This window comes from Temnothorax longispinosus, chromosome 9 (genome assembly GCF_030848805.1).
Source record: "Temnothorax longispinosus isolate EJ_2023e chromosome 9, Tlon_JGU_v1, whole genome shotgun sequence".
Taxonomy (NCBI): domain Eukaryota; kingdom Metazoa; phylum Arthropoda; class Insecta; order Hymenoptera; family Formicidae; genus Temnothorax; species Temnothorax longispinosus.
In genome coordinates, this window is record NC_092366.1 from 5,136,824 (window position 1) to 5,150,909 (window position 14,086).

The following is a 14,086-nucleotide window of genomic DNA, read 5'->3' on the forward strand; positions in this document are numbered from 1 at the left end:
ACTATAACAGTTATTTGTACCTAGAGATAGAGCTGCGGAAGGGCGTTAAGAGCGAAAGGGTTGAATCTACGAAACTGACCCGTGTAGAATTGTACAAAGTTCAATCCGCGTGCAAGAAACGAAGACTTCCAAGCCCCGTTTGCGGCTCGCGGCGCAAATTCGGGTGCGAAAAACGCGGTAGCGCACCGGTAAGGAGAGCCGGAGACTTGGTGGCGGCGTCCGCGCTTGTCAGCCACGCGCGCCGCTAACAAGATTGCAGGGCTCGCTTCTCTCGAGGGAGAGAGAACGGGAGCGCGAGCGAGAGAGAAAGAGAGTGAGAGTAAGTTAAGGGTGGGAGGGAGAGGAAAGCGAGACTCAGGAACCACGTGGTGGCTCTCGTCAGCGAGGCCGGGGCATGAATGAACGAACGTACGTAGTACGCGATACGGAAAATGGTGGTGGGGCGTAGGGACCAATGCCGATACGCGCGGTGTGTTGGCCGTGCGGCAAAACGCTGCTACTCCCTGCCTCTTGCAGACGCTCGCGGACTGCCAGACGCAATGGAACATTGTAGCGAGCGCGACGTGACGCGCCGCGCCGCGCCGCGCCGCCTCGAGTAGGCCGCCGACGCCGGTAAAGGGGCCCGACTCATCGGCGATCGGGGGCCCGATCGGACGAGCCGCGTCTTTCATCGGACCTCGCGAAGTACCTGCACCCGCGAATGATTGATCGGAGTCAGTGGTTCTCGTATGAGAGGAAAAATTCGAGAGACGACTCTAATATTCACCTTGTCCCGTTCTGTTTGTAGCGATCTTGGATAGCTCTGGTTTCTCGCGAGGAGGAAGTGTTCTTAAAATGTATCGATGTGTTCGATAGTATCAGATTTGATAGGCTAAACTTACCGGAGATAAATTTGTTTAAGGCCGACTCCGCTGTTGATGCAACCGCCGGGCAGGTGAAATTGTTCGCACAACGACGCCCACTCATTTCTGGTATTGACCTGTAATGAATAAGAAAAGGCGTGTGAGGATTATTCATGGACATGAGAATATATCCGCGCATCGAGTTGCAGCTTGTGAAATTAATCGCGTTCGATGGAACGCTACTCCCATTACTGTTATTTATAACACGCTTCAGCGCTCCATCCGTTATATTTAAGCTCAGGCACTTCGAAATTGGGAATAATTTAAGGAAATCCGTATTTACTTTTGCCGGCGCCGAGATTTTTGTGACCCCGTTTCCCGCCGATCTCTATTTACAGACAATTTGTAAGAAAAAGAGATTCGAAGTTTCATAAACTATTAAAAAGAGAGTCTGCTGCGTCGCTGTTCTCGCTCTCATTCCTCGCGAGATCTCTCCCCTTGGAGATATCTCGAGAATTCCCGGTAGCGGTGGCACGCGAGATAAAACGTAGCGTAGCGGGACATAAATTTCTGCGGACGACTGAAAAAATAAACGACGGTCCTCGGGTTACGTGTAAGAGGAGGTCTATATGCGCGAATACACAACGGCTCTGCTCCGGAAGCCGCGATCCTAATTTCAATAATGGATCCCTTTCATCGATTTGTACACATCGATTTTCTCGAAACTAAGAGTTTACATCGGCAATGCCCGAGTAATGAGCGAAAAACAAGAATCGATCCAAAATTTTCCAGAAGAAAATGATCGAGGAAAAAAAAACAAGATTGCAAATATTCGTCAAGGAATCCGTCATTAAAATTGAAATACATTAACAAGTTTCTTTTAATTACATTCGCGGCACGGCGGAATCATCGAAAGGCGTGTTCACGAGTAAATTAAGATTCACATTTCGCGATGAAAATAAATGTTTACCGCATTCGTGTTTATTTCCGTGAATTACGCATGCGGAAGGAATCCACATTTCGCTGTTTCCTCTTTATACACTAAACACGCGATCATAAAGTTTACGGTTCGCCGTACAATGGAAACATTGTAAGAAATAAAAGTGCGAATTTCACACTGTTTTAAATCCTTATCCTTCAAATACACGTAAAGGTACCCTCGCTCTCAATTAATCGCTTAATGGATTCATGATGATCTCATTTATTCTGAATGCGACAAAAAACATGCCTAATAAAACAGTTGTAAATGCCTAATTAATATGAATTTGTTTTTTTTAGAGATAAATCTGGTGCAAAATCAGTCGTTCATCATTCGACAAACGATAATATCATTAAGGCAGCGATTATAATATTGAAAAACAGAACGACGATTTTGCACAAATGTCGAACGCATCAAAATGTTAGCGGAAGAGAAAACGGATGCAAGTAAAAGCCTCATTCAGAGGAGTTTTTCCCGGCGATGCGCGAATCCGGAACCAATTCTCCGCGCGCACGGGACCTGGCACGTGGTTCTGCGGGCGTGACACGTGGCCATGCACGCGATGTAGAATCGTCGGCGGCAGTCCTGCGCTCTCAAAGTGCGCTCTAAGCGGCGACGGAAGAGGAGGAAGAGGAGGAACAGAAGAAGGAGGAGAAGGAGCAGAGAGAGCGGTTGGGGGCGGCGCAGGAGTCGTGGTTCGTAAAATCAGCGACGGCCGAGCATACTGGGTCAGTGCTCCCTGGATCGGCGCCCGTGTCTTCGCTCTATTCTGGTCGCCGTCGCCGTCGTCGCCGTCGCGACGCCTCGTCGGAACGAATCGCGGGAACGTGGCGCCGCGCCGTGGACGACCGCAAGCGCCCGGTCGAGGAGCGCGTTGCTCGGTAACCGGGTAATAATAGTTGACGAGAGACAGGACACGCGACCTGCGCGTATTTTAAGAAAGCGGATGCAAAATGTCAATAACGCAGTATTGCCACGAGGATATTGAGCCTGCACGAGTTCCTGTCGAGACGAGAACTTTACGGTCGACGCCGAGCATCCGTGGTCCTATACGACGCTACGCAACGAGAAGAATATTTGGGCTCGGATGTAGCTTATGCTAATTTGAAATGTCAAGCGGAGCGCAAGTAGAATCAAACACATTAATCGTACTCAACGCGATTGCGACATTTAAGAGACATGTGTTTTTCCTTATATAAGCGATTACATGGTTCAACTCCGCTTCTTCAGTACATAGTTCGACTCGCAAAGAATGGGAGTAATCGATGAGTCATAGACTGTCCGTGAACGTGGGCGCACCAAATAAGAATCTTTCTAACTTGTCATCTTTCTGTGCGCGAAAGAAGTATATTATATGAAGCATGCTCAAGAGTTCTCATCTTACTATCACCGTTAAAATCGCGAAGAAATCGGTCTCGATGCTGCGAAACTTCACCAGCTGCACGAAACGGAGTGAACGATCGAGCGCGTCGGATATGAACGCGGTCGATCGCCCTCCGTCGATCCGATCGTGAACCGATCTTCACTGTCCAAGGACCAGAGATCTCGAGCCTGCGCGCGCCAGGACGAAACGTGCGGATGCACGCGCTCGGAGACGGTGCGTCCTTTCCCGCCTAAGTTCGATCTACCGGGTGGGCGCGATTAGGCCGGTACCATCGCCGTCGCCACGAGGTCGTGTAATCGCGCGACTTTGCTCGACCTTGATGCAGCAATGCGAACGACACGGCGCGGCGCGGCGCGGCGCGGCCGCGACGCGACGCATGCGCGGCGCGGTGCCGTTCCTCGGGAGCGTCGAACGACGTATCCCGCACGTGGTTCGGCCGGGTACCGAGGCACACTGCATGATGAAAGTGTCTTCGGCACCACGTGGTCGTTGGGGTAGGACATGGTCCCTCTCGCTCCCTCCCTCCCTCTCTTTTGCATGCCCGCGCTCTCTCTCTCTCTCTCTCCCGCCCCCTCCTCTCTCGCGGGCTCGCTCGCTCGCTCGCTCGCTCGCGCTCTCCCCCCACTCCTTCTCGCCGAACACACGCTGCCGCAACACGCGCTGCGCCTATGACTCTCCCGCGTCTTCCGCTTCTTCTTCTAGCGCGCACCTACAGTGGGGTACGAGGGGGAAATTTGTAACGGCCGGTCGTCGATTTCGGCGACTTCGACCCTTGGGGATGCGGCTCCGTCCGCGCGAATCAACGCCTCACCGATCGCGCGTTAGTCGCTCTTCCCCAGCTTTGACTCCAGTGAGATACTTTCATATTTTCCTTTTCCTTCTTTCCCATCAATCTCGCGAGGGAATTTAATCCGCGGGATCGACGAAGTGTCAAGCGAGATTAAGTTCAGGTAGGAGCTACTCCCGGGAGAACTTGAGCTCGTCTCGTCGCTCCAACTTGTTGGAGCGATTCGTCATCGCGTTAGGTAGCGGAGGAAGGAATTAATTCTGATACTCTTCTCTTACGTAATGAAATCCTCGCTCGGCAACAAAATTTATATGTGGCTCACCTCGCCGTCGTGTTCCACGCGCGTTAACATCGCCGGCGATAGCTTATGCATAAACACAATGCGGCGCGAACCGCCGGCCGCGCGATTGTAAAGCGTGTGCCATTTATAGAATTCCGAACGGCGGCGTTTCCTTAAGTGACGTTGGTAATACTAATCGGCTTCTGGAAATTTGGAAAGTTTGGAAGGCTCAACTCCAATCATGACAATGCTAATTCCTGACTGGTTTCGAAAAGAAGCCTAGATGACTAAGCGCGAAAAAATGCGAGATGCCAAGGTCTTGCCTGTTTCACGTTTCCGTGAAATATATGGAAATTAGTAATATTTTTACTTCGATCGGAATCGTTTCGAATCTTAATAATCTTCCATGAAACTCATCTATCTCCCTATCCAAAAATCTTAAGAAAAAGAAAGATACTTGCGAGGAGGGGGGGAGAGGGTTACGTATTAAGAATATCAAGAATTCTTTGGACTTTTTGGGGAAAGAACTTTATCAATTATATTGACATTCTAAAAATGGGATGCCAATCTTTTCCAGGGATTAACAATTGTGATGTATCACCGCGGAAACCGCCGCTCGTCGATTATGCACACACTTTTGTAATAAAGCTTGTTGCTCGCAGCTGATTACGGCGAGAATCGCGACGGTATCGTCACTGGATATCGACGATGGGAGAGGAGGAACAATGGGCTGATTATCGCGATTGTATGCGCTAAACCGATGTTTTCAGTCGCCGACTCGTCCGATAAGATCTCGCAGATTACGATATCCCACCTCTTTAACGGAATTAACACCCGATATCTACACGTGACATTATTAAATATTGTAAAAATTTGTTAATCTAATACTTTCCGACGAGTAACATCGTTACGCCGAGGGAAATGCAGTCGTAATAATGTTTTTATTCTCTCATTACCTCTTCGCGAGTTCTCAGTGAAGGAACAGAATCAATACAAATAGCGTTTAACGAAATGTCGTAATTAACAATGTTACACTTGTCAATTCGAGAAGGCCGGCTGGAGCGCGTAACTCGAGAATTCCATCCTTTTCCAACAGCAGGGTTTCATTACGCGAAACCGGATTACCACTCTAGCGATGTAAATGGATTCTCCTTTAATGAGAGCGGCACGATATCGTATAAATCGTTAATTACATTCACTCTGAAAGTGCATGTTCATTAACGCGTTTGTATATAAAACTCACCTTTTCACCTGTCAAGATTTCATAAAAAATACATGTTAAGTTGAATGAGTCGCGTATTTCAAGGCTTGCTATCCGTAAAAACTGCATGAAGACATGACGATGCTTCACGAATGCATTTATCAGTGTCGATTGTCTCTTTATCGTCGACTCGTATTATTTTTTAAATATCGTTCTATTTTATTTCATTGCATCTCTACCATCGGCACATCGGCGGCATCGCAGCGACGGGAATCCCGTGACATTCAAGGTGCTAATTTAGGAGAAGGCTGCCTATCTATCCAGACGTTGCGACAGTCACGTTAACGATCGCGGAACGAGAAGCGGTCGCGAATATGACGAATCGCTTCGAAAGAAGCGGCGCTCTGTCGCAAGACATCCGCGTCTCGTCAACGCCCGGTCTTCGACGGCTGCTGCGCCCTGCGGAAGCGAACCGGAGTCGGTGGACTCGCTCGCGGCGGAAGAGTCGCAGCGCGTGTCACGTGGGTTCGCAGGCCCACGGCTGGCGGCGACTGACAGTTCCCAGTCAGCTGATCGTCCACACCAGGGACGGGGAGAGGGGACTCGAGGGGACAGCAGCGGTAGCAGCAGTAGTAGCAGCGGTAGTAGTAGCAGCAGCAGCAGCAGCAGCAGCAGTAGCAGCGGTAGGAAGAGGAGGAGGGAGGTGGTGGTAGTAGTGGATAGGGTGGGAGGGGGGGCGCGAAATCTAAAAGGGAAGGAGGGCGGAGGGGTTGGCGACGCGCAGTCTGCCGCCGCTGCCGACGTCGTCGTCGTCATCGTCGGCGGCGGTGGCGGTGGCGGTGGCGGTGGCGGTGACGATAGCGGCGGCGGCGGCGGCGGCGGCGGCAGGATCAGCTGATCGGCGGAGGTGTGCTGGTGACTGACTGACTGTGAACTGTGAATGAACGCGCGGGGAACGGGCGAAGAAGTCTTCGCGTGCGTACTCACGTGCGGCGTGAGCGCACGACGGACGGCGGGGGGAGAAGACCCCGTGGCCGGGGGTCGAGGACGGGCGGGAGAGCGAGGGGTGTGCCGACACGGAGGGAGGAGGAGGAGGAGGGCGCCGGGCGGCGAGAGAGCGCGGCGCGTGTCCGCCTGGCCGTGCGCCCGAGCACTCGCGAGGAAACACGAGAGCGTCTGGTTCCTCGCGCGTGCGGAAGCGCGTCGGGGAAGTCGCTCGGTCGGCCCGCCGCGGCCTGAAGTCAGTGTCCGTGCGATGCACGTGTCGCAACGCCCCGGCTCTTACGATGTACGCGGAACTCTCCTGGAAGAGCCTTCTCGCGAAAGCGGCGGTTTGTGTTCGGCGAGTTCGACGACAACCCCGCAGATCGTCGATCGATACGAGTTGGCAACTTGTAGCTCGTAAAACTGATCTCGATACACGTTGCGTAATTGGCTTGATAACGAGAATCGTTACGGATCATCTTCGTCTACTTTTGCGAAGTTATAACGATATATTTTCCACGAAGGCGTACCCGATTGACTCGACAGTGCCATTATTTATCCCTCCATGAAGTGAAGAAATATTACGTTCGCCGTGCGAGAGAGAGAAAGAGAGAGAGACAGAGAGACGCGGTTACGAAAAAGGGGACTCCCTCGGTTTAGCTTCCACTGAAGAGCGACGGATTTGCTCCGACAAAGAGCCTTCATTGTGCCGCGACGTGCTTGTGCGCCAGCCAGGTTTACATGCTTGAAATGCATCTTATGGTCCGCGTGCATCCTTCAGAGGTGCGGATGATGAACGATGCACCGTGCATTCTCGTTCTCGCGCGAGAGAGCCGAGCTCGCTCGGTTATTTCGTGCGGTCTTGGCACATTGAAAGTTCATATTTTTTATCTCGCTGAGAAATTACGCCATCAACATACGTGGCCCGATATATTCAAGGCATTCCTTTCTCCCCATCCCTCTCCTTCAACAATAACTTATAAAATTCCTTTGCAGTCACAAGTCGCGTGTTGACTGGCGCCTGTATCCGCAATTACGGTTTTCTGCGTTGGCAAACGCTGCCTCGTATCAGTGAGCCGCGATAAAACGTCTCATTGTTGGTGTCGTGCGACATACACGACGGGGTCGTCGGAGCGCCGAGTATCGATCTGGCCATAAAACGGGCAATCTTTTATCGCGCGCGTTGATGCATATCGTAATATCGCGAATGTCCCCGTAAATTCAAGCAACGCAGAGGATCTCGCGTATTTTATCGTACGATTACGACATAATTTAAACTTTATAATTAAAAAAACTCACGCTTAATGACCTGCACGGTTAATCGCCGAATTTGCCTCGTTATTAGTGCTCGCATAGATGCAGATATGTCGCTCGCGCGCCGCAGTCTCGTTTCGTCGACGTAACACACGAGTTACGTAAACGAGACGGTCGTTAAGACTCGGGGCGGAAATTCGCGGCGTATCTTTTACGGCGCGATTAGAAACACGGTCTTCGGCAAACTGTTTTTTATCCGAGTGTAACGCCGTACGGCGTATACTTGAATTTGCTTTGAGTCATCCGGCGGCCTCGAGCGCGAAAATATACACACGTTGGATGACCGGATTTTTTTTATGCGCGAATTTTTACGCCTGCGCGTGTGGCCGGATGTTACGATATGGAACACGGCAAGGGAAAAGAAGGAGAGAATTTATTTCGTGCTTTAGGCAAAATTCTATTGGGTCATTACGCGTCGCGCATGAATGCGCACGATAAAGAGAAAAGCGGGAACACCGAAGGATATACGAGAAGGTATATAAAATGAAGAGAGATTTTTACGCGAATTTAAATTTTTTACAAAAACTGAGATTGTTGCAAATGTTATAACGGCACTTCTGAGATATCCCGAATACATGTCGACATTAGTATGCTTTTACAGCTCGTATGACGCGCGGGGAGGAAAAGGCGTGGGCCGATAAATCGACGACTTACAAATTCATCCGGCGATCGAGCGGCCGATTCGCGGAACGATTCGATTTCGCCGTGATCGTCGATATGCGCGTCTTTGCATATTTATCGGCGGTTTCGTGTCATTTTCTAACGCCGAGACACAAGTGGTACCGTAGAAAGGCGGACGTTTTCACGGCGACGATAAACCAATATACGTTTTACGTGTTTTCGCCTGGCGATCTTTTCGCCAATGCCGTCGATGTCGTCACCTCTCAATTAGAATTCTAACGCAGAGACGCGATAAAGGTTACACGTGCCGTTCGCGACGTCGGTCGTCGTTCAGCGGAAATCTGTACTCCTCATTATCTTCGGCGTGTATACGTAAGCGCTCGCAGGAAATTCGCGATGCGAAACCGCCGTGTATTATTTGCGCGGAATGCAAATCACGATTCTCCGCGACTAGCACATCTGTGAGCGCATCTCAAAAGCATTTTTTCACGCGTTTACCTATATATTTCCCGCTGCCGCGACCAGGTACATTTCGCGTTCTGCCGCGTGTCACTCTATGATTTGGCCCACAATAAGTATTATCTTCGAGCACGCGAACGCTATTTCGCGGCTCTCGGGAAAGCGGTCGCAAACACGCGCAAACGGAGTCATATCGCTTAATGCCAAGGTAACGTCGTAACTGCGATTTTGTCTCGCAATTATCAATCGTGGGACTTAATTCCTCTCTTTTTGTAAATTATTGCGTGTAAGCACCTCGTATCATGTGTATGTAGATACTTTTTAACATATTAACCCATTGCACTCATTGCGGAAGTCGAGCATCACATTTCATTCCAGCAACTCGAATGTCGAGTTACGTTTGACATGGATATATTTCTAAGAGTTTATCGTATTTTTTGATGTTTTTAATCTTCAAATACGACGACATAGCATAAAAAGTGTTTTCAGGAATAAAGGGCCTTCTATTTAATCATCGAGTTGCTGGAATTAAATGTTGAATTTATTGCAAGGTGCAAAAGATTGAAATATTTTCGCGACTTTTCTCAATGCAGTCTGTACACAACAAACGGAAAAATATAACGTTCGAATCCGTAGACGTTCGCGGATCATCATCTCGTTGATGCGTTGATGCGGCCGTTCTTTATTGCCTCAATTATTCGCGTTGGTTCTCCTTTGTTAATGACAGGTTCGAATAAGACGGCCGTTACGGCGAAGGAGCTGAGTATACGTTATATCAGGCATCCGCATTATATCGCTAAGTGGCGTACCAGTGGCGCGTTACGTGTGAACGGCGACGTAAAAGCCGCCGCCGCGCCGGATGGAAAACGCACAGTGCGAAACGCAACTCTGCATCTCGAGAGAAGAGAGGGAGTTGAAGAAAATTATGCTGCGTCTCTCTCTTTCGCGAGACGTACGGCCGTAGAATATAAATGAGCGATATCTTAAAGAATTTGGAGGTCGCGTCGCGTCTCTCTCTCTTTCCCCCTCTCTCTCTCTCGAGGGCGGCCGTAACGTCGCGGAACAGAAGAGTTTAGTTAATTATAATTAGCGTTGAGTGGACGCGGTTGTGTGGCTGAAACCGGCCTCTGCACGGCATTAGAAACGAGCGTGTGATTCGGTTCGCAAGAATCAAGACACACGTCGCGTAATCGCGCGAGCAGGAAGATAAATATTTCGATCCAAGTAACGCGGGAGGGGGCTCCGGTTTTTATTTCTGGGACGAGCACACTCGCGAATCGACAGCTCGATATATCGCCGGGGCGTTAAAAAGGGCGAACGCGCGCAAAGAGGAATCGTATACGGGTAGGTTTTTATTTACGTCGCGTAATTATCGCCGCGCCCGTCATAAAAATGCCCACTTTGACGACGGCTAATAAAGTTCCCGGGTTTATGCCGCGCGTCTCTCACACACTCTCTTCTTTCTCTCTTTGCCGCGACGCTACATAATATAACCGGACGTTAGATTTAACGCGCGCGCGGCTTCCAGTCGACACACCGGGGTCCGAGGCTACTTACAAGTCACCATCGTCTCTCCGCTGTGCATTTAACCTTTCTGAAGCATCTTTCTTCGGTAAATAAAGCATCTTTCTTCGTCAAACAAAAGCCGTCTAGCCGTCCCCTGCGAGCGATAAACGAAATCTCACCGAAGAGAAAACACGGACAAAAAAACTTAAAAAAACTGTCAATGATAAACTTGTGTTTAAATATATCTTACATTTTACAGTTACGAACATTTTGAATAAAAACATACGTTGTTAACTTTTAGAAAAAACTTACAGGGGGTTTCTTTTTAAACCACAAAAATTTCGCTCTAGGAAAAAATAGATATGTTTAACATATAATTGAATGTAAAATATGATACTAATTTCGAGACGTTACAACATCTCGCGACTCTATATGGATAGAATCTTCTTAAATTTTAATGAATTACTATAAATAGTATATTTATAGACTTTGCAATTACTGATTATAAATTATGTAATTAAAAATGATAGATCGATTTTTGCACATAAGCATCGACTTGATATCTATGACAGGTTTTTCAGATAATTATGAATTTGAGGTCACAAAAAATGACAAAATTAAAAATAGCGAATCTAATATAATGGAGCTGAATAATCGCAAAATGTGGGTTATTGCTTTCTATGAAGATTTCTGATTCAGCTGATTCTGAATATAACTTGAAAATTATATCACTAAATTGACTTGTCGATTGTCGGATATGTCATATTCAGAATGGGTTACATTAGTTACTAATTGCATTCATGTATGAAAAATAGATAAATTATATATGCAGAATGTTTCGTAGAGACTGCCGCAACGCTTAAGCTAGCAGATTTCTGAGATTATTTTGAAATAAAAATTCTCATACCACAAAATATCAAGGCTGTACATAGTTTTATAAGCATTTAAAGTTAACGAACCAGGTCGCCTAAAATTCGTGCATTTAAATGTGATACAATATATATAGTGCTATATAAAGGCGAAAACTACTTTTCTTGTAAATATCAGTACAAGCAATTTAAATTTTACAATACTTTGGTTAGCCATTATTTTAAACTTTGTAACGTTAATCTCAGATTTGTAATTAGCTTCCTCAAAATTCTCAACTACCGAATTTTCTGTTAATTACAAAAAATATCTCTTTTCTATTGTCAGAGACATTTATATATAATATAACATCTCTGCGGTCCTGTTAAATGACATCGCTATCGATTTCCCTAGATAACTTTGCAAATTTAAGACACATATAAATCAATTAAGCGTACATGCAGTATGCAATTAACGCTGAAGATCTCGATTCCCGTAGCGCTTGGAAGCTCTCGGTAGTTCTCAAAAGGTATGTCGTGCCACCGTTAATATTACCGTTGACGTTTACGACCAAAATGGCCGGGCGAGTCGCATCTCTCGGATATTTAAGTAAACGATTCGCGTCGCCACGCTGTGGTCGGTGGTACATCTGCGAGAACATGCGGGTGCCACGTTGTTACGTAGCCGCGGTCCGTACACGGCTGTCGCGAAACACAATGGGTGCACACACTCTTTTTCCTGTCCCGGCTTCGTGGCTTACGTTGCGTAACGTAAACTAATCTACGCGAGCGAGTTATCGCCGTGTCGTCGCCGGAGTTAAATTATTACGGTGTGCTCGTCGCCGCGCGCGCGACTATGTAGTCTATTAAAATCATCATTACGAAGCGTACAAAATGCGACGAAATTACCCGCGAGACTCGTTCAATTTCACAAAATTACGCTCCTATAAAAACAATTACGAAAGAAACTACAAAGAATTTCTCTAGAAATTCAAAATGTTTAGGATCAGAAATATAGAAACCGAGAATCGCGCGACACCGTCGTTCCGGACCGGCGCGGCGTGCTCGAACTGATAAAAATTCAATCGCGCCTGTAATCACGTCATCGCGCGCGACCATGTTTCGAAAGTATACGAGAGAAAGAGTTCCGCGAAATATGCGCGCGTCGTAAACGGCCGGCCGCGGCGGCCGGGCCGGGGAGAGATGGCCCAGCGATGTACGGAGAGCAAAGAGGAAAAGGTGCAGTGACCTCCAAGTGCTGCAGCTCGTGCCCGAGTGATGGCTTACCAACTGGTACCGTCGGCCAAGGCCATTAATACCAATGTCTTTTGCGCGACGGAGGCGGCGGGCAGCACGCGAAAGAGAAGGAGGAAGGATCGAGAGGATCTCGCGCGCGCGAGTTTTAGGTGCCTTGTCGATGGGAATTGTCGGAATTCGTAATTAACCCACGCGATTCGAGCGGCGAACCCTAATAGGAATCCGCGAAGAGAGTCGAGTCGCACGGACTTGCATGCGAAGAAAAATAATACTGTTAAATTCGCACAGAGTCAAATTAAGTATACTCAATTTGAGTTGTTTTTTTAACTATTCCTATAGGTCGCCACTGCTCCTAAAAATACGTCGTTAATTTAATTGAAACAGCGAAGTTACTGTTTTATGTTGAAATAATAAATTTCAATATAAATAATAAAAATAACAAAATGTTGCTTAACTCAAGGTATCGATTAAAATTTCAGCCTTTAATTAATATTGAACAGGAAACCGGTAATTCCTTCTCGGCTAAATTCCATTATAAATATACATAATTGTCAGAATATTTCTAGAAAAATAAAATGCGTTTTTTATTTGACTGTAAGATTAATCGTGGACTGGTCGAGAGGTGACGACGTGCTCGTTAACAATGTACCTTGTCAACCTCAACCAGATATTCCTGTATGTGTTCCGCGTCGTTAACGAATTTATATAACGAATGCACGATATTGAACTTTTGCAGAACGAACGTTGGATTCGCAACGCTGATCCTTTTTTTGCGACGTACGTATATCATCGGAAATAAAAAATGTGCAATAATTAAAGGTAAACAGAATGCGAAAGCAAACAGTAGCGGAGCGGACTGCCTCGTTGACGAAGTATACGAAACGATAGAGGGAGAGAAATCAAGAGGGAGAGAGAAAGAGGGAGAAAGAGGGAGAGCGAAAGAGATACGAGATACTGTCGATCGTTAGGATCGGTTAACCAAGGCTGCTTCACGGTTGGCGCAACGAGTATACTTTTATCGGCGAACGTAAAGCAAACCGCCGAGTTCTTCCCCCGCGGCCGCAAGAAGTAAAAACGCGCCAAACACGGTCATGCGGCGAGACAGCGGCCGCGGCGCGGCGGTGCGGCGGAGAGCGCAGCGTGTCGAAAGAGACGGTAAAAAGCCACACGAATGTACTCCGACCCTCGCGACAGGGGAAAATTCTATACGGTCCGCATTCGCGTCGCGTCGAAGCGCAGCTATAACGCGACCCGCGGTGACATCAGGTGCGTTAAGATCGATGCTAGATACAGGGTGAATCGCGAATTGTGGCGCTTAGTAACGAAACGCGACGCCTTAAAAGTACAGATGACTCAAATGGTTTTTTTTTCCTTCAAGTTAAGTCATTCTACGGGCATGTAAAAGATATTTCTCGAAACGTTCGAGATTCGTCTGAAAGCGCGACACAATCGGCATACCGAGTGACCACCTGTATTCGAGTCGGGAGAGTCGGGCTTTCGCGAGCAAGAGGAACAACGATCGCTCCGACGCCGCTCCCCGGCGCGGCGCGGCGGCACGATTTCCTTGGCCGGTCTATCGTCCGTCTCGCTCCTTCCTCGACTAACGGTGTGTGCGTGTCTCGCAACC

At 48.0% G+C, this 14,086-nt stretch overlaps 1 protein-coding gene across 6 annotated transcripts in view; it reads right to left on the reverse strand.

Annotated features, from left to right (window-relative positions):
* Positions 1 to 14,086, reverse strand: part of Bap170 (Brahma associated protein 170kD) — a 47,811-nt gene that overhangs the window by 22,219 nt on the left and 11,506 nt on the right. For all 6 annotated transcript variants that reach the window (XM_071788657.1, XM_071788658.1, XM_071788655.1 and 3 more), the window contains exon 3: positions 882 to 979. In XM_071788657.1, the coding sequence (XP_071644758.1) occupies positions 882 to 979 (98 nt within the window). The remainder of the gene's footprint in view (positions 1 to 881; positions 980 to 14,086) is intronic.